General features: G+C 35.2%; 1 protein-coding gene across 2 annotated transcripts; it reads right to left on the bottom strand.

Moving 5' to 3' along the window:
• Positions 1-660: 660 nt before the first annotated feature.
• LOC145034479 (dof zinc finger protein 1-like) lies at positions 661-2,860 on the bottom strand. Of its 2 annotated transcripts, none has more exons than XM_078982900.1 (2): positions 2,672-2,860; positions 661-2,133 (listed from the first exon to the last, which is right to left on the bottom strand). In XM_078982900.1, the coding sequence occupies exons 1-2, from the start codon at positions 2,693-2,695 to the stop codon at positions 1,231-1,233; spliced, it is 927 nt and encodes a 308-aa protein (XP_078839026.1). In that variant the 5' UTR covers positions 2,696-2,860; the 3' UTR covers positions 661-1,230. The 2 variants fall into 2 exon arrangements, with proteins under 2 accessions (XP_078839026.1, XP_078839027.1); XM_078982901.1 differs by lacking the exon at positions 2,672-2,860 and adding an exon at positions 2,592-2,615.
• Positions 2,861-27,438: the final 24,578 nt, after the last annotated feature.

The following is a 27,438-nucleotide window of genomic DNA, read 5'->3' as shown; positions in this document are numbered from 1 at the left end:
CAGCAAGAGGAGTGGATTATTTATTTAATTAATAAAAAACAAAACAAAATGAGCGAATTTGAAGCCTATAGATCGTCAAGTGGATTTGTGGAGATTGATCCTTATTCCCTTTCCTTTAGCACATTCACCAAGGAGAATGTTTTAGGCCCCTCATATGAGCATATGCTTTAGGTTAAAAAGTAGGGTTCTTGTCAGGTCTTTTTCAAAGTGGAAAAAAGAAAACTGAAACAAAATATATTTTAAAGGAAACATGGCATGGTAAAAAAAAAAAAAAAAAACTGGAGTTCAGTTGAAAAAAGAACCAAACCTCTTCAAGTGTTGTACTACTGTACAACTACTATCCATCTTCGTGTATATATTTGGAAACTATTTTGATGTAGAATGAAGTGGTTGGAACTTTCAGATGAAGCAGGTGAACCGGTTTCAACTTCTCCACATCACCTTGTGATCATATGTTTTCTTGCACCTTCATACACACATAGTGGATGGAAACAAATCTGCCTCTTTTATTCATTATCATCTTTGGCTTTCTGAAGATGCATGCTAAGTTTACTTTATTGTCTTGAATAATAGACTGAAAAAGTCCTCGACTTTTTGTGCATGAAAGTACAATATACACTACCAGATGAGTGAAGCTAGAAACAGAAACAATCATACAAATTTGCATCAAGAAATTCAACCAAATTAATACAAATTGTACATCATACATTATTGTTTGTACCCCAAACCCAATTAACCAATGATACACAATAGTTGGTTTCTCTCTTTCGTAGTCTCCTGTCATTACAAGTACATCTTTTTCTTGTATCTCTAGCCCAAAAAAAACTGGGTTTTGATTTCTTTTCTTTATCATCTTCTATTCACTTCAAATCCTTCTGATCATTATGCGTACCAGTACGTAATGTTTCAGGACCCTCGATCTTGATTGAAGATCATGATATGATTGCTAAATATAGATATCACTAAACATGAACATGTTTATAAAGAAAGAGGAAAGACCCACTATTAATTGTATGATCCTATCAAGTTAGTTTCTCAAGAAATCCAAACAAATACCACCGACCATTCGGAGACTCGAAAAATAATCATTTGAAACGGTAGACAGAAAGAAAGAAATTAAATCCCCAAAGATTGTTGTTTTAAACACTATATATATATATATATATATATATATATATATATATATATATATATATATATATATATATATATATATATATATGTAATTTTTTACCATGAGCCTCCTCCTAACATTCCAGTCCAAAAGCCATTGGTGTCACCATTCTGATCTCTATTTTGTTCTACACTATGATGTCCATCATGAGTAGCTGTTGTTGCTGAGCTTGTTTTCAGATCTTCAAATGGGAACAAAAGCCTCCCACTTGAACTATCATGGAGGCTACTTCCATAATTACCACCCCCACCATTGCCACCCATTCCATCCAATGAAAAACTAAGCGATGGAATCTTGAATTCTGGCATCGGAATCATCAGCTGTCCGGAAGACGAGTAAACCGAATTGGGATCAGGAACTGGAATTGGCATGAAGGAATTCATCATACCCCTTGTTGTCATTCCAGTCAAGAGTTCCAGAGCCGAAAGATGAGCTGAAGAAGTGGTGGTGCCTGAAGCGGAAGTGGTGTTCTTGGTCCCATCAAAATTGGGTACTTGAATAAGCTCAGAAATAGTCTTGAAATCATTGGTTGATGGGAAACCAAGATTTAGATCTTGCCCATGCTCATGATGCATCCTAGGGTTTTGAGAAAGTACTGGAGTTGCTGCAGGAGGTACAACCAGATCAGGCAGCTTCTTTGACATTGAAGAATGAGATGATATAGAAGACGATGATCTCTTGTTCTTCCTTGAGCCACCACCAACAGGAACGTTTCTAAGAGACCCACCTTCTGTCCAGTACCTTCTACAGGTCTTGCAAAAGTATCTAGGCTGCGAGAGGCTGTAATTGTTGTAGTAACAGAACTTGGTGTTTGTAGAATTGCATCTTGGACAGTTTATAGCTGCTTCTTTTTGTGGCCTTGCCCTTCTTTCTAAAGATGAAGAATTCGAAGATGGTTTTGAACATGAGTTCGTGGCGTTTTGTACTACCATTTCTTCCATAGGCTTCATCGCGATCTCCTATTTAAACAAAAGGCATACAGAAAAAAGTAAGAGATAGTTTTCAAAAAAGAGAAGATAAAGACATAAAGATCCAAAAAAACTTTAAGATTTGTAGACAAATGAACAGAACAAGGCAACTGCTTTATGCTTTTCGAAAATCCACAAAAACCGGTCTTCAAGATAACGAATTAAGTTGATCTTTTCCCAAAGACTCAACCCTTCTATTCAAGATATATATAGTCATCTATTAACAGCCTTTTGATTAAAGAAAAAACATGAAGATCGGAAACAGTATTTTGAAACGAAGAATAGAAAGTTGAAGATGAAAGATTTGCACTCTAGTTACTGGTGTTCATAATCGATAATTTAAGAAAATATACGCAAGTGGAACTTAGAAACAAAGCTCTAGTTTGGTTTGATCTAGATATCTTGAGTCTTATGAAATGAAAATTTCAACCAAAACCCAATTAAACTACCATTTAAGGCTTATTTTTCTTTTCGTTTTGCTTCGTGATTAGCGAAGATCATAAAGAAGGTGAAAAATCTAACTGTGTACCTGTGGCCAGTGAGCCGTATCCATGGTTGAAGGAAGCAAACTGAGAGAGAAAGAAAAAGAGAAAGAGAGAGATGAGCCTTTACTTTCCACTGTTGTTCAAAAAGCATAAAAAGGAATGTTTGAGAGGTTTGTGTGGACGTTCCAAGTGCTTTAATGCGTATATGTATGTAGGTCTCAAGTGAGAGAGAGAGAGAGGAGCTTTGCATTCAGGCAGAAAAAGGATAATCACAAAAATACCATAATGGTATGGTTTACTTAATTAAATGACTAATTATCCTTAAAGTTATGATCAAATATAAATGACATATTTGCCTTGTCATTGTAGAAAACAATTTTGTTCCAAGTGAAAAAAGTAATAATTATCATGGTTTTAAATGCTATTAAAATAGAATATAAAATATAAATTTTATTATAAAAGTATTTTAATCGATTAAACTAAATTAAAAAAATAAAATTTTGAATTTTAAAAATAACTAATTCTTTTAATTCTAATAAAACTATTCTTGAAAATTAATTCAATGACAAATTTGACGAAACTTTTATTCTAGTTCCGATTTTAGTTAGAAATAATAAGGTTTCATGAAAGATATTTTTTGAAAATATAACATTCTTAAATAATACTACAACATATATTATTAAGAATAATAATTTGCATGATTTTTTTTTTTTTATTTCATTGACGTATTATCTCAAAAATCACGTAAAAATATTACAATGAGGATATTATTCTTCTAAGAATGAGTCATAAAAATCATATAAATAGTATTACAAATGAGAATGAGTGAGAATGAAGAAATTTTATGAGAATATTCGTATGAAAAATAATAACAACAAAATAGCTTTTTTTTTTTTTTTTTTTTCTTTACCGCGTTCTTCCAATCCCAATCGACTATAAATATGGTCCATTTTAAATTAATATGATAATGATGCATTCTTATATTGTTTATTTTAAAAGAATATGTTAGATGATGTAGTAAAAAATTTAACCATAAATAGTGCTTTCTGTAGATACATATTAATTAATGCACGACCAGGATGTAAAAATTTACTTCCCAAAAACAAAATTAGAACTTTCTTTTTTATTTGATGGATATGAAATCCATAAAACCACCAAAATTAAGACATGTTTAAATATATTTGATTCCCTATCAGCACCACAATTGAGAAGCAAAAGCATAGAATCTACAACCTTTTGCATAAATACGTAGAGATATGGGAAATAAGAGTATGTAATATCATTTTTTTGGGGCTAAAAATTTCAGGTTTTTTTCGGTAAAATTTTTTTTTATTTAAATTATAATAAATAAATAAATAAATGAAAGTTAATGATTTAGATTAATAACCATAATAAACCTTGTTACTAAATACTAAATAAATTTTTATGGAGTTTAGGTGTCAAATGAAAAGTTTTAAAATTTAAGGGATAAAAGTGACAACTTAGGAAAACTTTTGTTTGGCCTCATAGTTTGACTAAATAAGCAACTTAGACCTATTTGTACAAGTTAAGATAGGGAAGGATCATGTTTGGGTTAATATAAGTTTTAGGTGAACTTAGGGACCATTTCAGAATAGATTTTAGGAAGAGGGGCCAAGTCTGACTATCTGACCAAACTTGTGGACATGCCGCCTCCTAAGGAACAAGCGGCGCGTTTTCGGTACTACACAAGTTATATCAGCGATTTGTTTTTGTGATTTTTCATCATTGTCCACCCCTTTTCTTCCATATCGCAATTTTTGTTCCTATCCTTTTTCATAATCGATTTTTTCTCACCAAATCCATAGGGTTTTAATGCTTGAAGATGTTGGAGGATACCTTGGTAAAATCTTTTCAAGATCTTGCATCTAGATGTATTTTTCTTCCTTTTTCCTCCCAAATACATTCTAATGTTTTGTTGAACTTCAAATCCAAATTTCACACTTAAATTGTGTCACTCTTATGAGAATATTGTACTGAAAAGGAATGTAAGAATGTATTGTACTATTAGCTTCTTGCTAGTTTTTGGTCAATATATCTCTTTCTTCTTGATGTTAAAAACATTAAGATTTTTGTTGGGTTTCTTCACTTGATTCTTATCTATGCTCCAACTAGTAAATAGATATGGGACTGGTATGATTAGATGACATTTTAATTTATTGTTTTCTAAACACCTAAATCCCCATATCCGATTTTCTTGTTCTTGTGTTGATGTAAGCTTGATCTTGTGATTAGAACTTGTACTAAACTTTAAATCAATGATCAATTTGTCAACCCTTCGGTATGATGACATTTCATGTAGTTTCGATCATAGTTCAAGTTTCAATGGTAATCTTTAAGTATTTTAAACATAGAGTTCATAGATTTAATTTTCAGTTACAAGTAAAGATATGAGCTTGAGTGTATGTTTAATAGTGTGTTTCCATCCAAATCCATGACCCATTCAACAATCCATGTTCCATGGTGAGACTTGTGGAGTCAAATACAAAACTTGACTCTAATTAATTCTAATATGGAATTATCAACTTGTTGTTCTTAGAACTAGATTACAAACTCAAATTCGTTCTAAAGTCTTATCTCCACAAGTGTCTCAATTATTACAATTTTAGAATTGTACATCTATAGTGTCAACTGGAAGTTTTAATTCCTTATGGTTGAGTGATTAAGGTCCACCTTACCTCACCCATCCATCATATGATTTAGGCCCTATTGAAAGGATTCGATCCTTTGTTTAATTCATATCTTTCCCACATAGTGAATTGTTGACATTTAATTTCTCACTCCTTTTTCGTTCCATTTGGGTTAATGGAACAACCTTTTCAAATTTGTGCATGTATTAGATCCATTGAGGATCCTGATTGTGTTCATTTAACTTGTTCTAACTTCTATTGGGAGTTATTTGAGTCACTAGAATTAGTCCTAATGTTCTTTGGAAATTAGGATGTCTAAATGAGAATCAAATCTAAAATCAATGTTTCTTCTCAGTGAATGTGGCACATTCTTGGGCTGAACGCGGCCTGTAATGTGCCTTGTCCCAATTTGAACTTTATGATATGTTGTCATCCCGAGTCTGATTTATCCCTTTGGTATCCTTTAACTTCCTTACTACACATTCAATTTGGAGTATTTTGAGATTAGATCGAGGAGTTGACCCAATGAAGGGTATTTTAATAATTTAACACCTTTTATTGCTACTAGGTGATTGACTTAAGAAGTTTGAAGCTGTGAATGTGTATTTAAAGTGTATAAGATCTTTGGTGTTTCTATCTTAGACCGGGATAAGTACTTTTAACTTGGAACATTATCCCCACTATATAAGTATGTTATACATGTCTTCCTATAAATTTAAGTTAAATAAACATATAAACATGATTTTTGACTCGATGTAGCCATTAAGTGTTTTTCCTCTACTTTATATTATATCTTATAACTTGGGGATGGCTTAAATTGATACAAGGGCATGTTATTAAATATTTTCTATTAGCATGGCTTTATCTTATCATTGATAATAACTAATAAGAATGCATATGTATGGGTATTTTGGGAAAACTTACTTGAGCTTGGTTGATTGCATGCACCACACTCTTTCTTATCTTAGAAAAACTCTTTTCTTAAAAATACATTTATTTTTGAAAAAAAAAAACTTTACCAAATCTTCAGTTTGAGTTCAGAGACACCAGAGAGTATGTCTGAATCCCTCAAACCAAAGCTCTGGTACCAACTTGAAACGTCCCAAAAAACAAGACCCAAAATTTTCATTTTTAATTTAATAAAATCGATATCCCAAATACATCATAATAAAAATCCAGATAAACAAATGTATCGATCAATATAACATATTAGACTAAATCAAGAAAATGCAGAATAAGGTGGTGTGTGCCCTACAATCATCCCGAGCTCTTCATCTTGGAACCGGAAGCACCTGAAACATAAATTGAAAACTATAAGCACAAAGCTTACTGAGTTCCCCAATATACCACATACCATACCTACATAACACATAATGGGCCCTACCCTAACTCGCATAATGGGCCCTGCCCTAACTCGCATAACGGGCCCCAACCACATACAATTCATATAAGCATAACAGGTAATAGCATACAGAATAACCATCGGGCCCCTCCCATTAGCCTACAAGCACATATACATACAAGTGACAGACAGACAACGAGTATTCTAACATAACAAATCATGGGTCGACATTGATGCCTTCAACCCGCTAAACAAAGTGAGGAAATTCACCTCGAACTGCTGAATCACCCGAATAAATCTCTGGCTGCTGGTCTGAAAATCCTCGAGCTATCAATACCAAATACATCCAATTAGTAATTGGATTCCAATCCATAACCATCAGTCCATAGTTAGGGTAAATGACCATTTTACCCATTACCTAGTCAGGACCAAGACTTAGACCCAAACCTATAATTCAAAAGGCCCAATAACCAAATAATCATCCAAGGCCCAAACATGGTCTAATTTTCCAAATTAAGCCCAAACCTTTTCATGGGCCTTACCCCAAGGTCTAAAAATATTCCTAATCCAAAACACTTGCCTTTAGATGGCACAACAAAGCCCTAAATATCTATGCCCAAAAGAATGGACAAAATCATAACCCAAAAGATCTTAAGCCCAATCTGACTGAGTATGCGGGGAGTACTTAGCTCGTACGCGCAGCGTACTTGCCTTAGGGCTTGTACATTAAGCATACCTGCTTATACACCCAACATACTCTCATATTCACCCATCTTCCCTTTCCAGCTCTTAAACCCTTAACACTTTATTCCAAAACGTAGATCTAACCTCCTTGGGCTGATTTATCATTTAAATTTGCTAACATTACATGCATGCATGACTTAATGAAGCTCTTAAAGCTTAAAAGGACTTAACAGATGACCTAATGCATGTATGACGCCATAAACACCATAAAGTTGCTAACTTTATGCATAAGAAACTCATTATATGGCCAGATCTACAAGAATAAACCCCACAAACGGCTTGACCCATCAACTAATGAGAAAATAAGATTTAAATAGATACCTCCAAAGGCTTGTAAAAAGGGTGATGATTCTGGATCACTAAACTTCACACCAAGCAAAGCACCTTCAATCTTCCTTAATCCCTCCAAAATGAGCAAAAGAATTACGAACTTATTCTCAAAAGCTCAAAGGCACAACAATGGAGGCTAAGGGTCAAGTTTTAGGGTTATAGGGAAATGGAGGTTGGTAAAGAGGCCAGCCCTAGGAACTGAAGGACTTTATATAGGGTGCAACACCCTAAAATTAGGGTTTCTTGATCTCCAAGTACGTTAAGTGTAACCCTCGCACGCCCAACGTATGAGGCCTCACATCCATGACCAACACCACCTTACTACACTAAGTGTACCATGTGGTACTCCCCACGTACTAGTTTCTCACCTAGTACACTAAGCGTAGAATATGGTACTCCCTGCGTACTAGTTTCTCACATAGTACACTAAGAGTAACATGTGGTACACCCTGCGTACTACTCCAAAGACCATTATTGCAACAAATTAAACATAGAAGACAAATAAGGAACATTACCACAAATCCAAGTGTTACAATTCTCTCCCTCTTTAATCAATCTTCGTCCTTGAAGTCCGCTACCCCGAATAATCTCAGATAGTGCTCCCTCATCTCATCTTCCGCCTCCTAAGTCCACTCCAAACCCTTACGGTGCTACCATTACACCTTCACCAACTCTAAAACCTTATTCCTCAAGGTTTTCTTCTTCCGATCCATAATTTGCCACCAAGCTCTCAGTATAATTCAGGCAGTCATCCTCCTGAATATCCTCGAAGGGCACCACCACAGAATCATACACTAAGCAATTTTGCAGCTAAGAGACATGTAACGTGCTATGAATCTGACTGAGCTTATATGTAAGATCCAATCGATAAGTAACCCGATCGACCCAAGCTAAAACCCTGAAAAGACCAATATACCTGGGGCCCAGCTTGCCCCGCTTCTTGGACCGGATGACACCTTTCCAAGGTGACACCTTCATGAGAACCATATCTCCCACCTGGAAATCTAAATCGGGCAGGTGCCTTTCCGCATAACTCTTCTGCCGACTCTAATCCGTATGGAACATACTCAGAACCTGCTGAATTAGCTCATTGTTCTTGAGTACCACTTCGGTACTCCCCATAACCCACTGAACAACCTCGCCCCAATAAATCGGGATCCTACACTTCCTCCCATAGAGCATCTCGAAAGCAGGTCGATCAATGTTGGCATGGTAATTGTTGTTATATGAAAATTATGCTAACAGAAGATACGTATCCCAACTCCCACGGAAATTCAGAACACATGCCTACAACATATCATCTAGGGTCTAAATAGTCCGCTCACTCTGACCATCGATCTACGGATCGAATTTTGTGCTAAAATGGAGACAAGTGCCCAAATCATCATGGAACCTCTTCCAAAACCCGGAACTAAACCGGACATCTCGGTCAGAACCCACCGATACCGGTACCCCATGGTGTGCCACAACCTCCCTGGTATAAATCTCATTCAATTTCTCTGCAAAAATACTCTCTTAGATCGGGATGAAGCATGCGCTCTTGGTCAAACGATCCACAATGACCCAAATAGAATCCACTCCATGCGTCCTGGGTAGCTTCATGATAAAATCCAAGATTATATCTTCCCATTTCCATATGGAATCTCCAACGGTTGTATCTTGATGTGAGGTCGTTGATTCTTGGCCTTGACTTTCCTTCAATTCAAGCACCGCTCCACATACCTAGCCACATCCTGCTTCATGCAAGGCCACCAATGATTAGGATGAAGATCCTTATACATGTTTGTTGCCCCCAAAATGAATAGAGAACCTAGAATTGTGCGCCTCATCCATCAGAACCTGACGCACACCAGCCAACGGAACCAAAACCCACTGATGCAGAGTCAACAATAAACGATTATCATAATCGAAAGAAGACTGCTGACCCATAATACACCCACTCTTTCAGTGCTCTTATTTCATAGTCTCAAACTGAGCCTCACAAATCCACTCCAACAACGAGTTAATCACAGTCATCCTAAAACATATGTCTCTAATCCGTGTCGCAACCGCCTTGTGGCTTAGAGCATCGGCCAAAACATTGGCCTTCCCGGGTGATCAAGGATCTCACAATCATAATCCTTCACTACATCCAACCACCGATGCTGCCTCATATTCAGATTCGGTTGATCCATCAAATACCTTAGGCTCTTGTGATCCATGTAATTAGTACAACAAACCCCATAAATGTATTGACACAAAATTTTGAAGGTGAAAGCCACCACCCCTAAATCCAATTCATGTGTCAGATAGTTCGCTTCATGAGGTGAAACATCCCAAAAATCACAACAAAAATTTTCTTTTTAAAACATTACCAAAACCATATTCATAAAAACCGTATCATAAATCATAACATACTTTGATAGCATTAGTTCGAAATACAAACTTATTATCAGAGTAAAACATCCCAGGCTAGCTGACTATGGTGTGTGCACTGCAATCCTTCCGAGCTCCTCTTTTGAAAACTGAGTACCTGAAACCAAAAACTGAAACTGTAAGCACGAAGCTTAGTGAGCTCCCCCAAACTACCACATACCATACAATAACATATAAAGCACATATTGGGCCTTGCCCACTGCATCGGACCGAGGTCCGGACTAACTGGGGCCTTGCCCCCTGCATCGAATCGAAGTCCGGAAACTGACTGGGACCTTGTCCCCTGCATCGGATCGAAGTTCGGACTAACTGGGGCCTGGCCCCCTACATCGGACCGAAGTCCGGAAACTGACTGGGACATTGTCCCCTGCATCGGACTGAAGTCCAGACTAACTGGGGCCTTGCCCCTACATCGGATCGAAGTCCGAAAACTGACTGAACATAGCATGGCATAACATATCAACTAGCATGAACACATATACTGCATACTGCATCGGGCCGTAGCCCGGAACACATAACACATATCACATAGCACATAAATCATGTCTGAGCCACGCAGGCATCAAACATACTAACTACTGCATCGAATCGAAGTCCAGAAATTACTGCTAACTGAACGGGCCGGCATTGTGGCCTTAGACCCGTTCCTACTGAAAGGAAACTCACCTGAACTGCTGAATTCTGTTGGTAACCCTCGGACTGCTAACCAACCACCGTCTAAAATGTTGTTCCTCTAACTCTCCGAGCTACCAATAACAAAGAGACACTCAACCTGACAGACCTCTAAAAGTCAACTAACTCAACTCTGATCAAATTTGTCAAAACCATAATCACAATCATTTTCATGAATCGGAGAGAAACCTTATGACCCTTAGATTTTATGGTGTATGTGTTCTTATCCACGTGAATTTGTCAAAACCATAATCACGAGACTAGGTTAGCGACAAATCCAAACTCATATGGACTGAACTTGTGCAGTCTTCTTGCCATCGGGCAGTGCAAGGGCTTGTCATTGCTTCCAAGTAGTTATGTGTGACAGTCGTCAATCTTGAGTCAAGTCAAATCATCAAGTCAAGACCGGTCAACTCGATTAAACCTTGTGTATTAGGGTTTGTGTTATGTTCATACTGTATAACTTGCTATATTAATGGGAAAACATCACTTGAGAAAAGTCTTGTGTTAAAAATTTCCTAAACCCTAGTTCTAATCAATGAACTAGAACGATAAAACAATGTTGCATACTCATCGGGAGTGTGTAAGATCCTTAAACAAGGCTTAACAGGGTTCACGAACCATACATTTCGATGCCGGACGCTCACAACTATCCCACATGAAACCTCTCTCAATCGTTTCCACACTATCTCTCTCTATGTCAAACCTCTCCCAAATCTCTCCAAGTATGCAAAATCTCTCTCAAATATCTCTCTGTATTAGAAATCTCTCCAAGAATGTCAAATCTCTCCCAAATCCCTCTAAGTATGTGAAAACTCTCGCAAATATCTCTTTGTATGAGAAATCTCTCCAAGAATGTCAAATCTCTCCCAAATCTCTCCAAGTATGCGAAATCTCTCTCAAATATCTCTCTGTATTAGAAATCTCTCCAAGAATGTCAAATCTCTCCCAAATCCCTCTAAGTATGTGAAAACTCTCGCAAATATCTCTTTGTATGAGAAATATCTCCAAGAATGTCAAATCTCTCCCAAATCTCTCCAAGTGTGCGAAATCTCTCCCGAATCTCTCTCAAATAGTTCCCGTAACTTTTTAGAATCATTCGGGTCATTCTGACGCTTAACCGTGTCAAAAACAGCTTAAAACGGGGTAAAAACGAGAAAAATAGACATTAGGAACCGAAACCAAGAGAGAAGCTTCTTAGGACCCGAAGGTCCTCTTAGGGACTGAGAGCAAGAGGAGCCGAACCGAACCCTCCTGATGCCGAACCGAACCCTCCTGAGCCGAACCGAACCCTCCTGAGCCGAACCCGAAGGTACTGTTCACCATTAACCGAAACCGAACCCTGCTCAAGAGGAACCGAACCGAAGGTACTGTTCACCAACCGAACCCATCGCTTCTCGCGTCTGACTCGCCCCTTTCGTTTCCCTCTGTTCGTTTTCGGCTACAATCCTCAGCGTGGACCGGGTCTCGGCCTAGGGACCGAACCTCGGCCTAGGACCGAGAGGTCTCGCTGGGAACTCATTTTCTCCCGGTTTTCGCGTAGTTTTGCGTTTAAGGCCCGTTTTTAATTATTTTAACGTGGGAATTTCACCAAAAATCATATTTTAACATAATAAACCCTAAATATTCACAATTTAATCATATTTTCATAAAAATCTTTATTTAAATAATGAAAGCAAGTGGGTAAAGTACAAAGAGGTGGAGTGTTGACTTTGCTTTACCTTATAACACAAGCAACCACTCCCACTGTAACGTCCGAAAAACACAACCAATTTAAAATTTTCAAAACAACCCGATTTTCATTAAAATGTTTACAAAAAGGTTTTCAATACAATTCATTTAAGTATTCCCAGAATCATGTTGTTACGAAATCATGAGGAGCGGTACGATCGCGCCTTCGCCTTGCCACAGTCTCCTGAAGAACCTGAAAAACATTAAACCACAACTGCAAGCCCGAAAGCTTAGTGAGATACCCCCAAGATACCAACCACGTATACGCCCTTCCAGGCTACGACCTTCCGGTCCAAAACATATAAATCATACATAACATAACAGAACATAGACCAATCATGCATATCGGGTCTATCGTGACTGGTCCGCCGTATCGGGCCTTCAGTCCATCGGATCCATCCTCCGGGTCTAGTCATGTCCTTCGAGTCTACAGTGGGGTTGGTCCGCCCGCATCGGGCCTTCAACCCACCTGGTCCACTCTCTGAGTCTACAGTGTGACTGGTCCGCCCGCATCGGGCCTACAGTCGGCCTGGTCCACTCTCCGAGCCTCGGCACGTCTGGTCCGCCCACGTGGGGCCTACAGCCTATCCGGACCGCTCACTGGGCCTTCGGAACAACCGGTCCGCCCTGGGTATCTTGGCCTACAGCACAAAGCAGGACCCGCCTCAACCCATCTCTAGTCCAGACAACCATGTGCACAAAACATACATTCATATAATAGTCATAATCAACAAACTGAGTAAACAGATCACATAGCATATCATTACCCTAACCGGGCTACCGACCTAGCCGGTCACTAGCATAGCATCACTACGCATATCGAGATACTGACCCTAACAGGGTCCCCCTAGCATGCACCATCCTAACTACCAGGATGCAGACACAACCAACAACAACATGATAAACGTAACTGAATCTCAATACAATAAAGGGCCGGCCTTGGTGCCTTAGACCCTGTTGATATAGTGAGGATAACTCACCTCGAAACTGACGGCTGAAAAGATAAGATCCCGCTGCTCCGGACTCTGACACAACTCCTCCGCTGAACATCAAACAACAACCCAATAAATTCCCATAATTACCGAAATACCCCTGGAAGACAACTGATCAACCCTGGACAAGTCAAAGTCAACCCCTGACTGACCCTACTCGCCGAGTCAACCCGATGACTCGCCGAGTCCATAAAATTCTGAGTCCACTCGCACCCAACTCACCGAGTCATCCCTTGACTCACCGATTCATCGACTCAACCAGAAATATTGGGACTCCCTTGACAAGACTCGCCGAGTCCAAATGGACTCGTCGAGTTCAAGGCCATCTTCAACCTACTCGCCGAGTTGTTCTTCCAACTCGTCGAGTCCCAGGCCATCTTCAAGCAACTCGTCGAGTCCACCCATGTGACTCGTCGAGTACCTCCGTTTTGAATCCATCCAGAAGCATCTCAGGCCATGCAATTAATCCAAAACATAGATCCAACCTCCTACAATCCATCCATCACGTAAAGTGGCAAACTTTACGTGAGTCTAACGAGATCTAAGCCATTTTCACCTTAGAACCAAGGTTTGGGACATGGTAGCTTCATTAACAACACAAGGATTGGGGCTTTAATGCTCTTAATGTCTTCTCCACTCCAGATCTGAGGTAGCAACCTCAGATCCATCCTCCAATATCAAAGTATCACACAACCAAGCACCCCACACAACCCAAAATGATGGAATTAGAAATGCACAGCCTAAGGACGAAGATATTACCTCCAAAAGATGCCTCAATAGCAGCCAAACTCGAATCCAAGCAAAGCCCTTTGATCCAAGCCACTTCTCCTTCAAGATCTCTTCAATCAACACCTCTCCAAGCTCTAATTTGCTCCACAAATGATCTCTCCACGAATTTAGGGCTTCTGGAACTCAAGGGGGGAATAAGGGAGGCTGTGGAGTGGTGTAAGGCTCTTTATATAGGGCTCAACCCCGGAAATTAGGGTTTTCTTCATACAGCTCCTACTCGCCGAGTCCACCCCATGGACTCGCCGAGTAGGCCACTTGACACGCGACCATGACCGCGACCTGACTCGCCGAGTCATCCACGGACTCGCCGAGTCACCCTCTAAAACTTACACTTTCAGTCCTTCCACTCTACTCTTGCGATTCCGGGATGTTACACCCACACCCACTCTATGACCAGCCACACCTCCCCACCTTACCTAGGTCACATCAATGTCTTTTCCACTCAATTATCCCTCTTTCCCACGTTTTTGAGTGCTGAATATTCATCCTCTCTCCTCACTTCTCTCATTTGCTCTCCTTTCACAAGAAGATCAAACTCTTTCCTCTCTCACTTTCTCTCTCTAGAAATTCGAGATTCAAGGGCTGATCTTGAGTTTTTCCTCCACATTTGGTAAGCATAATCCATTCTCTTTATGATTATCTCAATTATTTCCACTCAAATCATGGATATCTTAGACAAACTCTCTCATAATTGTGTTAGATCTTCGAATCTTCAAGTGATTCTTCAAGTGTTCTTGAGTTGAACACTTATCTTCTTCAACACTTACCTACTGAAATCACTTAAGGTGAGTTCATACCCCTACATTTTCATGTTTTCTCAAGTTTCCAGGGGGGGAATACAAGTTAAAACACTAAGAACATAATTAAATTTTTCTAACAGCCTTCATCAGAAAAGTTCAACTCCATTCACGGACTGTTTTGGGCATCTTAAACATTTTTGTTTTCAAAACTGTACAAGGTGCAAATAGTTCAAGTTTGTAGCTTTAAAATTACTACTTGCACATCTCCATACGATTTTTCTACAATTTATGGTGATTTTTACAAAACTGCCTATCATTTCAAACAACAATCCGGACCAGTCTGTGATTATGGACATTTTAACCCAAGTTGTAGGTCATTAAAAATCGTGATAAAAATTATGAGTAAACTAGACACATTTTGTGAACTCTCAGAATTTACGGATCTAGTTTTCGACTTCGTATGATTTTTCTATGATTTTTACAAAACTGGGCAGAATTGCTAAAGTTAGCCAACAGCATGTAAATATCATAACACTTTGTAATATGTTGAGCAAAGTGTATAATCATAAGTTCTAATATTTGAATGTGTTTCCTTGTTAGTTTATCATTGTGAACTGAAACTAAGTTATTCATATTAAATATTATTCATTCATTTAGAACACGTATTATGTAACTATAAAAAGTATAGTTGGATAAATTCACAACACTAATACATTTCCCTAAAAAGAATTCATACATATTATATACATTTTAGATAAACTATAATAGGTATAGTTTATGATACATCACTCAACACACTCGTACAAAAAGGGTACATTCATACAAGAAAGATTTATATCCACACACATTTCACGTAAACTTGTTAACCTATGTTGTGAGACTCTCTCTCCCCGTACGTCCGAGTGCGGGATATAATTCCTGGTAGTTATAATCAAAATCTCCTTGAGGGAGAACGTGATACTTGTATATAGATCTATATTGGGTTTGACACCCCACACCTTGCTGCTAGCTACAGTGGGACCTGCAGGTCTACGGGTGACAAATGTCATTTCATTTTCGCGACGCCTAAGACGCGTTGTGGCAGGTTCACATAGTCACAGTATGATTATAGCGACTCACCTAGGGAGATAACAATTTATAAAGTTTACGGGGTTTCATAAAACCGAAGTAGGTTTTAGGTTGATAAAGAAGTTTACTTCCCATATCATTTTAAACTCACGACATTTCTACTAAGAAATGATGATTTCTTATACATTTTAGTCTTTGGTTATAAGGCTACATTTTTTTTCGGAGTTCAAGGAAAATATCGGATTTTTCTGACACAAACGCGACATTTACACGTGATAGACTTCTACTAAGTTTATTAATAAAAGCTTATGAACTCACCAACCTTTGTGTTGACACTTTTCAAACAACTCGTATTCTCAGGAAAACACTAAACAGGTAATCAAGTGCTTTTGAGGATGGGACGTTAAGACGTCAAACTTTTCATATTTTGTCAACATATTGTAATTGATTTTGAAACATGTAATTCATACAAGTGATGTAACTTTTTCAATTATATATATGTTGGTTGTGTTTGCTTAAATTACTATTGAAATTGTGGTTATGATACTGTACATGAAGTCCTCCACCCCCGGACGTTTCCGCCATCCTTGGGTTGGGGGTGTGACATTATGCAAACAATTGAGAACATGTAGAACTCAAATATATAGCCAACTTTAACTGGAATGGTGAACAAAAATGTCAACATGATAGGTTATAAACCTCTAGTTATCTGCTAGTGATGAAATACAGGTTTTATTCTTGATTAGTTCTTTAAACAATTTCAGGATCTTTTAGACTCCCACAGTACTCTTGACCTATAAGACTTTCTTTCAAAATAGTCAATAGATAGTGTGGATTCTAATCAAGACAAACACTTCACACAATTGGCCTTAGCTGGTCTTTGTTTTATCCAAAACAACACAACTTACCAACTTCAAATGTACAAGAATAGAACACTTTTTACTCTTACATTTGGCAAGTGTTAATAAACCTTCTTTAAGATGTGTCACTCAAATTACAATCTTGGAGTATGACTCTAAGACTTGTTTTAGAACGAAGTATGACTCATCTTCTTGATTTAACCATTTCAACAATTCACGACTCCTCTTCTTAGCCATAAGAATGTACTAAGGTGTCCCTAGAGGATCAATTGTTATATGGTTTCACAATCATTAAGATGATCATAAAACATGATTCTAAACTTTAGTAAATCATGACGAATAGTCTTATCGATCTTTTGTGGTGGACTTGATCAATGCACAAGAATGCGTACTCGATCCCTTAGTCCTTCACTTGACTCACATAAACATGTGAACAAGGAATTAGTCTTATTTTTTCCAAAGATGAAAATTCTCATTAATCATACTATACAACTTGCATGATTCCAAGTTTCAATCTATTAGAAACTTGGGTGATGAGAATCTTTCCTTATTTGGTAAGTTAGACATTACCACAAATGAAAGAAACAAATCCATTTCCCAATATTGCTATTAATGGAATCATATAAGCAACAATTTTTCACAAATGCCATTGTAAGGATACTTAGAATAAATAAAATCATAAATTTTATTTTAGAACCTTGCAGAAAAACTTATCCTTACAGTGCAAAAGCATGTGAAAAACTTCTTGTTATCTATTCCTAAGCAATATCTCATAACTCCTAAGCAACAGCTCAAAATTCTGATCATTGAACCATGCGATCGAAATCCATCTTCGGGATCAGAACCAACATATACTTCCTTTAAGTTTCTTCACTTTTCTTTGATTCTTAAAACATCAACATGTGACCTAGTCACATCATGTAATAAGAATCTCAGAATAGAAACTTAATAGAGTTAGATAGTGGACTTTACTTGAAGTAGAGTCAAACTTCTTTCAGATAAATAGGCAGCTTCGCAATCAATGCCCCTTCCTTTGGCAAGAGAAACATATGGACTCTTTGGGAATGGTACATGGGACTATCGAAGACTTAGCCTTTCTCTTTACCATTTAGTCAACCGAGTTGACTGTAGCCGATCCCTTTCCATTGGAAAGAGAAAGCCTTTTCTAGATATTCAATGTTACCATTGTCAATGTCCATTGGGAAGTTGATCTCCTAATTAAATTTGCTTTACTAGTCCTCAAATCATTATTGATTCAGAAGCACCAAGCAAATAGATAAGATCATTAATGTTCATGTCATAGTCTGTTTCATAGTAGTCCCAAAGGAACTCACTATGTGACTTAGAAAGTGATTGGACATCCAACTTTCTTAAGACTTTGACACCCAACTCTCTCGGCTTGTCAATATGTGACTTCATCTCCAAGATGCGATCATAAATATACCTTGCTTGCCAATAGGGCATGAGTGACCTTGAACTTTTGGGTTAGTGAGAATAATTGGAAGAGGTGGACGAAGTAAATTTCCAAGAGATTTGGGAAGATCATAGATGTCTGAACTAGACATCTTTTGGGGGATATTCAAGATATTTGATCTAAAGTCCTTAATATAACACCCAATATGAAATATTAAGGCTAGGATCCAACACAATATTTTATAACTTGGAAGAGGGATACCGTAATCCAAGCTATAGAATATTTGAAAATAGGTGAATGACGATTCACCAATTTCCACAATGAAAAACGAAATAATTTATTAAGTTTTCATTAGATTTGAAACTCCTAGATCTTTTGAGATTCAATGAACTTTTCAATGGCATGCTTCAATCTCGATGGTGCCATCTCAAGTTTTGTGATTGGGATGCCGAGGATCACAAAACAAGGTGTGAATAACCATGCAAATATACTTAGTACCCTTAATATTTACCCCTTAATCGATGTGCTGGTTAACCACCCGCGCTCCACTGATACTATGATAAACATTAATTTACCATTTGCCTACCTTTTTAAATCGAGATAGTATGCCGATTAACAACACACGCTCCACTAACCGACTTAAGCAAAGTGCAAAGTGTAATTTCATGGGTTATCACCAAATTCACATTTTCCCAAGTAACTAAGATTGGGTATTAATAAGAGTTTAGTTACTTAGTACTTATCATTAATACTTTTAATGAAGGGAGAATTATATTCCTTGTCCTAACTGTTCAGCTAACGACCCTCCACCAATCAAGGAAATGATGGGTAAAAGTGGACACCCATTAAACTATCATTTTATAGGCAGTAACCTTATACCCCCCTTATAGACCGGCTTCGTGAATGAGGCCTACTAATGGTAAGACGACTTGCTCTTATACATATATGTAAATATTATTGACTTATAATATTATAAAGTATAAGGGTTGAATTTTAACTTTTAAAATTCTAAGGGCTTAACTTGGAACTAAGGTATTCATGGAAAAAACTTTACAAATTCCAAAACTTGAGGGCAAGTTTTGAAACTATTCAAAACTCTTGGATTTTCATAACTTATGAGTTTAATTAAAGTTTTAAAAACTTTTAATGAAGTGACTCTTGGACATCCATAACTTGAGGACAAGTTATGGAGCCATAAAAACTATTTATAAGAAAAGGACTCTTCATTTTTTTTAACCTAAGTCATTTTTTATGAGTTTTAAGATTCATAAATGTGACTTTTCATATAACTTTAGGACAAGTTACAAAAACACATTTTATGAACAATTTTTAGATTAATTTGGATTGAAAACAACTAACACATATTTTTCATTATTCTAAAATAAGTCATAAAACAAGGTAACACAAAAAACTTTTGGTAATCTATAACTTGAAGAGAAATTATGGACTCCATTAAAATACATTTAGATCAAGAATTAACTAACAAACACTTTTGTAAATAATTCCTATGATCTACCAAAACCCATAAGCATGAACAATCCATATCAACAATTTCAAAAATTACATCAACATACATAAATCTTGAAATTTTGATTTTAACCTTGAAATTGGTTTACTATAATCATTACCACTTTAAAAAACAAGTTTTATAAGTCCAAAACAGCTTAAGGTAATGATTCTAGACCAATTCCAGCTTTAAAACTCTAAGATATGCTGTCAGGGGGTCCAACTCGTCGAGTGCATGAACCAACTCAACGAGTTGGATGAGTTTTTACTTGGACTCGTCGAGTCCCCTCATGGACTAGTCGAGTCCCCTGTCCAGACAACACAAATGTTTGATTTTCAGCAATTTGCATCAAGTGTAATAGAAAACAAGCCTAGGCTCTAATACCATTGTTGGGTTTTGAGCATTCTAACACTCCTGTGGTGTACATGCAACCGTAAATACCTTGGATCTATGTTTTCTCTATTATAAATGCAAATATGAATATTCCAAAGTATAACCCTGACTAGCATACAATCTTTGATACTTGGGTAATAAAATAGATAGAATACATACCTTGTTGATGTAGCTTGACTCCATGAAGCTCGAGAGCCTAGTGCCCCATGTGTGACACCTCAAATGGTTCACACAACATCATCAACACTTGGAATAACCATGAGAAGAAGACACTCATATTCAAATCGGCTAGCCCTCATATATGTATCACTAGTGCCAATTTCTTAAGCTAAAGGGGTCCTTATATAGTGTGCACATTAGGGTTACACTATGTAACCCATGACTTTACCCATTCCTTATGCTCCATGGGTTTTAACCTCCATGGAGTATCCATGGGTCACCACATGTGTTAAACCCAACATAAGGAATCATGGATCATAAGCCCACATATATAAGAATGAATAATTTACACAATCAATCATCGTATATTTAATTAGTTTCTTTCGATCACTAAATTAAGTTCAAATTAATTCTTGATCAATACTAATTAAATAACATGATTTCATATTAATATATTAGAACTTATAATATGTTAATATGTCACAAATGTCTTTTTCTCATAAAAGGTATATCCAAATGCTCTGATGCCATGCAACCTAAATGAACCATGCCGAGTTAGGTTAAGTACATACCAATTATAGTTATGGACTTAAATACTAATCCAATAAAACTCTCTATCACCAGCAATGACCATATTTCGTATAGTGTTAGTTGATATTTTCGTTTATTCGATCAAAATATCTACCCTATTTAAAACCAATAACCAATTCATAGGGATTTTTTTCTGATGATTACATTTGAATTAATTTTATTTTTATTAACAAATCATTTATAAATGTAATACATCTTTTTTTTTTTATTATAGACGAAGGAAATACAATTGTTGCTACTATCTTATAATGGAAAAGTGGACTAAGTACTCCCTTATTGTTTTCTAATAATTTCAAATTTTATATGTTCATCTTATGTGTCGTTGTTGGTGTCATAGTGAGAAACATTCTAGGGGTGTTCCTTTAATGTTTGTGTTCCTATCATTTTTTAACCTAACTACAACCCAAGATCCATACCTTACCTTGTAATAACCATTGGGTAATACACACTCATCGAGAGTGAAAAGTAAAATTTGAATGATAGTTTAAATAGATAATCACTCTTAACTTGTTTCCTTTTAAACTGTTATTCAATTTTGATCAAATTAACAAAAAAAGACGGAATGCCGATTAAATCTATGAAACCAACAAAAAAAAATCTGAAGTTTAGCGGATATGATATGCTATTTATATATAAATTTTAATTTGCATAAACTAAGCTAAAATATTGAAACTTTACTAAGAAATTCTTATATTTATTTATTTATATGTGTAATTTATTGAAAAATGCACAAATAATTTTTTTTATAAGAAACTTTATTTGTGTGACAAAATTACAAATTTGGTCCCTATCGTATGTTAAAATTTTGGACTTTTGTTTGAAATGTTTTAGAGTTGCACCACCGGTCCAAAAACTTTATTTTATTGCAAGTTTTGTCCAAAGTTTTTGAAACTTTTTATAGTGACAAATTTTCCATTGATATTTGCCTTTTTCCAATTTTTAAAATTATTTTAGCATTTTTATAATTAAAAAAAAAGACAAAAAGAAAACCCCCACCTACCCACCCCATATCTAACACCATATTTCCCCTTCCACTTTATCTCTTCACATCAATGGTAGACGATCACCGGAGCAAGTTTCCGGAAATTTAAAGTTCTACAACGCCGGCTTCATCTTGCTCCTTCTCTGACAACGTCGATGATGCTCTTCGGAGACCTCTTTCTCTGTGTTCTGCCTAACGTAGGCGTGACCCTCTTTCTTTCTTTTTTGCTTGTCAAATCCGTCACCCTCTTTCTCAATCCCGTCTTCTCTGGTAAGATTAGTTTATTGTCTAGATCTACAATACCCTAATCGAGCAGCCCCTCTGTGGTCGACTTAGAACCTCGTATCCAGAAAACCCTAATATACTATACGAATATTGGAGCTAGAAACTCGATCACATATAGTAAAGACCAGTTGCTCATTGTCGAATCTTCAAACCCAAACACCTCTACAAACCCTAGCTTAGATCTTTAATCCCACATCAGGTGGCGGCATTGAAACCTCGACGAAGACATTTGAAACTCGGCCATAGACTTTGGCGACATTGCAACGTCACTATCCAAATCCTTATCTCCAGTGACAAAGAACTTTGGTGGCACAATCGATGTTTTCGTCTTCGGTTTTCAAATCTACCTTGTTTTCCTTGGTTTTCGGATCTACGAGGTGGTGTTGAACTGTGGTGGTGGTATACACCGACAGTGGTGGCAGTGGTATTCATAAGTTCCGAGTATTTGTGGTGGTTACCTTCGTACGGTGATGACGAATATTTGTGTTTGTAGGTTTGGGTTTGAGTGTATGTAACCTGGGTAGGATTTTTATTTTTTGTTTTCTTATAAATATAAAAATGAAAAAGAAAAAGAAAAAAAATAAGTAAATGCAGAACTGTCATTTTAAAAAAATTTAAAACAAATTGGATTGTTACAACAAATGAAACCTTTCTAAACCGGTAGTATAAATCCAAAATATTTTGGACAAAAATCTTTGACAAACCACATGAATCATATTTGTAATTTTATATTTGTTTATTTCAGGAAATATTTAATAAGTATGAAAGTAATATAAGTAGGGAGGCTCTCTTTCCATCTCGAGATGAGTACAAACAATTACATTTTGGTAACATGATAGTTTTCTATTTTATGATTTTTTATATTTATTTTTTAGGTATATGTTTTATAAAAGTATACAGTATAATCTTCTAAATATATGTAAATAAATAAAAAAATATTATGTACGAATCAACTTTATAGTTACTAATTTTAACAATTTCATATCGTTACATTTTATATTGATTTGTCAAATAGATGTTTTTATTCATAACATTGATAAAAACATGTCTACAACAACGAAAAAAATGTGAAAATCTATTAAATGTTTGAGAAACGATGAACACATCATTTAATCGGGAACAAAATCAAAAGAAACATGTTTGTCATATGCTGGGACCATGGGAGTAGATTTTTGAAATATCTAATAATATATGCACTACTTCATTTGAGTCTTTCTATACATCATAAAAACAATAAATAAAACCGGGTGAAATTGAACTTTCTTATGCGGCTTTGCCTATGACCAGATAATTCGGTTTTATGGAAAGAATAAATTAGTAACAATTTTGTATGTCCTAAATAGTTTTAATAATTGGTGACAAATCTTCAAAATTGGTCCTTGGTTTCCAAAAAAATCAAATTTAGTCTTTAATTTTTTAGATCATCAATATTTGTCCTTACAGTTTCTAATGTTCTAATGAAGGCTCGTTCTGTTAGTTCTTTGTTGTTAAGTCTAAATAATGAACCACCACCGCCCTCTGCTACCGGATGTCACCTAAAAAAAGCATAGGAAGGAACCCGAACCTATGTTCTGCAAGTTCAAACGTTTAATCAACTGATCGGGCATGCGACATCCAAACAACTACCGTAACAAATTTTATTAAACACTAATATATAACACTACTTGCACCATATTTCTTTGCGTCAAACACTCCATGCCACTAAGCGTTAAACGCTAATAGCATATGTATCACATTTCACAATACCAGTATTAGTCTATACACATACGTATCACACTTCATAATAGTTAATTCCTTATATTTACTCTAAAAATTATGAAAAATCTTTTTTTATCACATGTAACACTCTTAATCATTTTTCCACATGTTATTTTACTGTTATTTTGAATTAATTTATTTTATATGTCGTTTTAAGGTTTTTTCTTATAATTTTATTAAATTAAATATAATATTTTAACATAATAATTGCAATAAATGTAATAACAAATTTATATCAATTTCATTAATGTTTCTTTCTAATTTTCAAAATTCATAATTAAAACTCAATTAGTTTATCTGTTTATTTATTTAAACTATTTGTTTAAATTTAAAATAAAAATAAGCACTTCAATTACAATAAGTTAATATTTTTCGTATAAATTCAAACTTCTAAATATTTTCACCATTATATTTAACTTTTTTTTTGTAAATATATGCGGTATACAGGTCTCACAACTAGTTTAAATAAAAATAATAATAATAATAATAATATGTAATAATATATTAAACAAGGATCCGTACCTAAATAATAAATAATCTAACAAACAGAAACTTAACAATAACATTATATTTTTTTTATCTATTATTTAAGTAATAATAAATTAACACTAAAATAGTAATATATATATATATATATATATATATATATATATATATATATATATATATATATATATATATATATATATATATAATAAATTAAACAAGGATCCGTACCTATTATTTAAGTAATAATAAATTAAACAAGGATCCGTACCTAAATAATAAATAATCTAACAAACAGAAACTTAACAATAACATTATATTTTTTATCTATTATTTAAGTAATAATAAATTAACACTAAAATAGTAATATATATATATATATATATATATATATATATATATATATATATATATATATATATATATATATATATATATATATATATATATATATATATATATATCCACAAATTAAAGAGGAGGAATCAGAAAAAAGAAATACCGTGAATGTAGCAGAACGATGGTGGAATGATGAGTGGTTACTTAGATTGTAAACTCTAGTCATTGATTTTTATTTTTATAAAACTCATTTCTTTAAATTTAATGTTTTACATTCCTTATGGTTTATTTTTATTAGTTTAATCTCAAACAAGGTGTGTCCAAGCTCATATGTGTCCAACTAAAACTTGTCGTATGGTATCTTAAATAATTCCAAAAAATAGGCGGTGTTCATGGACACCTTTTACTTGTCTATAAATCCACTATGACAAAATAGTAGCAACAGTATGAAAAAATCTCTGGGATAGAACATATATTTTAAGGCTGGCATGAGAAAAAATTTACATTATCCAGTAAAATTTTCCAAAAAGTTTACAATGTACTACAAAATTTAAAGGGTTACACCGGCCATCAAGGAACCTTTTCTTGTGTTTTTATTTAAACATTAGTTTCAAAAACATAAGACTTAGGCAACAAAAGACTTAAAAATTTTGAATAACATAAAATAAGTTTAAACTCACCAATGATCATCTTGCATGTTGTAGAAAGATTAAACACCAACCAAAGAAGAAATGAAGATATAACAACATTTATAGTTCTTAGGGTCATCTTGGGAGGATTGGAAGTTAATGAAGAATGATGAACTTAAAAGACACCAACAATGACTCAACTTGATGTAGAAAACTAGTTCTTTCGTATAAAACTATTAATCTCTTAAGCGTGAAGTTCATAACCAATATAAACTTCAAGAGAGCGTAAGAAGTGCAAGTAATCTTCAAGAGATGAATCAAAACTAGAGAGAACATGCACCCGTATGCATGTTACGGTTTTGGTAAGAATGAGAGGAACGAAACATGAAAGCCTTTCTCTTAAAGTTAAACCTTTACCCACAGGACTTATTACTTTAAGACAAACCATGTCACTAGGACAAAGTGTTCCTTATGCTTATAAGCCTCTCCACACTTTTGATTAAATAAGTGAAGGCCCACGCTCTTCCTTTTGACTCTTACTTTCAAAAATAATAAAAGGAAAAGACAAAAATTTTATAGTTTATAAATCAAACTTATACAATATAAACCTTAACTTTTTGCTAAAAGACAGAAGATTTTATCTAGTCCAAAATGTTGTATATGACTTGTAATTCATACCATATGAATTATGATGAAAATTATTATTTCATAGAAATAAATATTTTCCAATTAATTATAAAAGTTTATTGAATATTTATTAAAATCAATTTCTAATAAATAATCAGTTGTATCAAGTTGATATTAATGTGACCCATTAGTATCATATGTTAATTAGCAATATCAATTTAATATGATTATTGAGCGTACAAGATCTTTCAATCTCCCACGTGTACACGACTCATATTAGACTGATATAGTTAGTGGTGACGTATAGCAACATTTCACTTCCCCCAACAACATATGAATTTGTGCCATTCTATCAACGCCCAATGCCCAATTCCCAAGAAGCTCGTGGTTACAGTTGGTGTATAAGGTAAGTTTATCAGTTATCCCTTTGTCATAGACATCATGTTGAACATGAGATACGGATCGCAATCAATCTCATCTAGTGTTCAACTTTTGGTAAGGCACTTTAGATATCTAACTCTAACCACATAAGAGGAACAAATCTTATCTTGACTACATAAGCCTCTTGCATTGTTCACACCATACACATAAATGGATTTTATAACTGCTCGGTTAAGGACCAACGCTTGACCATATCCAAGCACAGCACTCCCTACACTTAAGTATCACTATCTATCTCTGGTGTTAAGGATACAAAGATAGTACCTTTTAATCACGTATTATTCATGATAATGTTACATGAGTTGATCTTGATGTGGGTTAGTTCAATACTAGTTCTCTGATGAGTACCTATGAAAATTGGTTACAAACCATTTCCTAACTTTGTCCATTGAAAGTCAACCAATCCAATTCATATTAGTATTATTTCATAATTTCTCTCACAATTATAATCGACTATGAACTTTTAGAATAATAAGATTATTCATGGATTAAACGTGTTAGTATAAAACATAACAAGTATTGATATTATGATTATATCCCAGTATAACAAAACATTATATAATAGTTGTTTTTCCAATATACAAATACTAAATCCAAATCAAAATTGCATTTCTAGAATAATAAATTCTTATAGCTGAAGTGTAACCATTCATACTTAGCTTAGAGGGACTTTATTAATGGTTCAACGAAAGTTAATTTATGTGAATTCTGCGAATTCTATCATCTCCATATTTAACTTTACTCTAGGTATAGTTAAATATCTTGTAGTATATGATTGGTTTTATTTCACGACATAGAGTCCCTTAGCTCAATTAAGTATACTCTTGAAGTCACAAAGATTTCTATGTGATCCTTGAATGACAGAAATC

The sequence above is a fragment of the Lactuca saligna genome, chromosome 3 (assembly GCF_052625555.1).
Source record: "Lactuca saligna cultivar CGN05327 chromosome 3, ASM5262555v1, whole genome shotgun sequence".
NCBI classification, from domain to species: Eukaryota; Viridiplantae; Streptophyta; class Magnoliopsida; order Asterales; family Asteraceae; genus Lactuca; species Lactuca saligna.
This window is presented reverse-complemented; position numbering and strand designations above follow the sequence as displayed.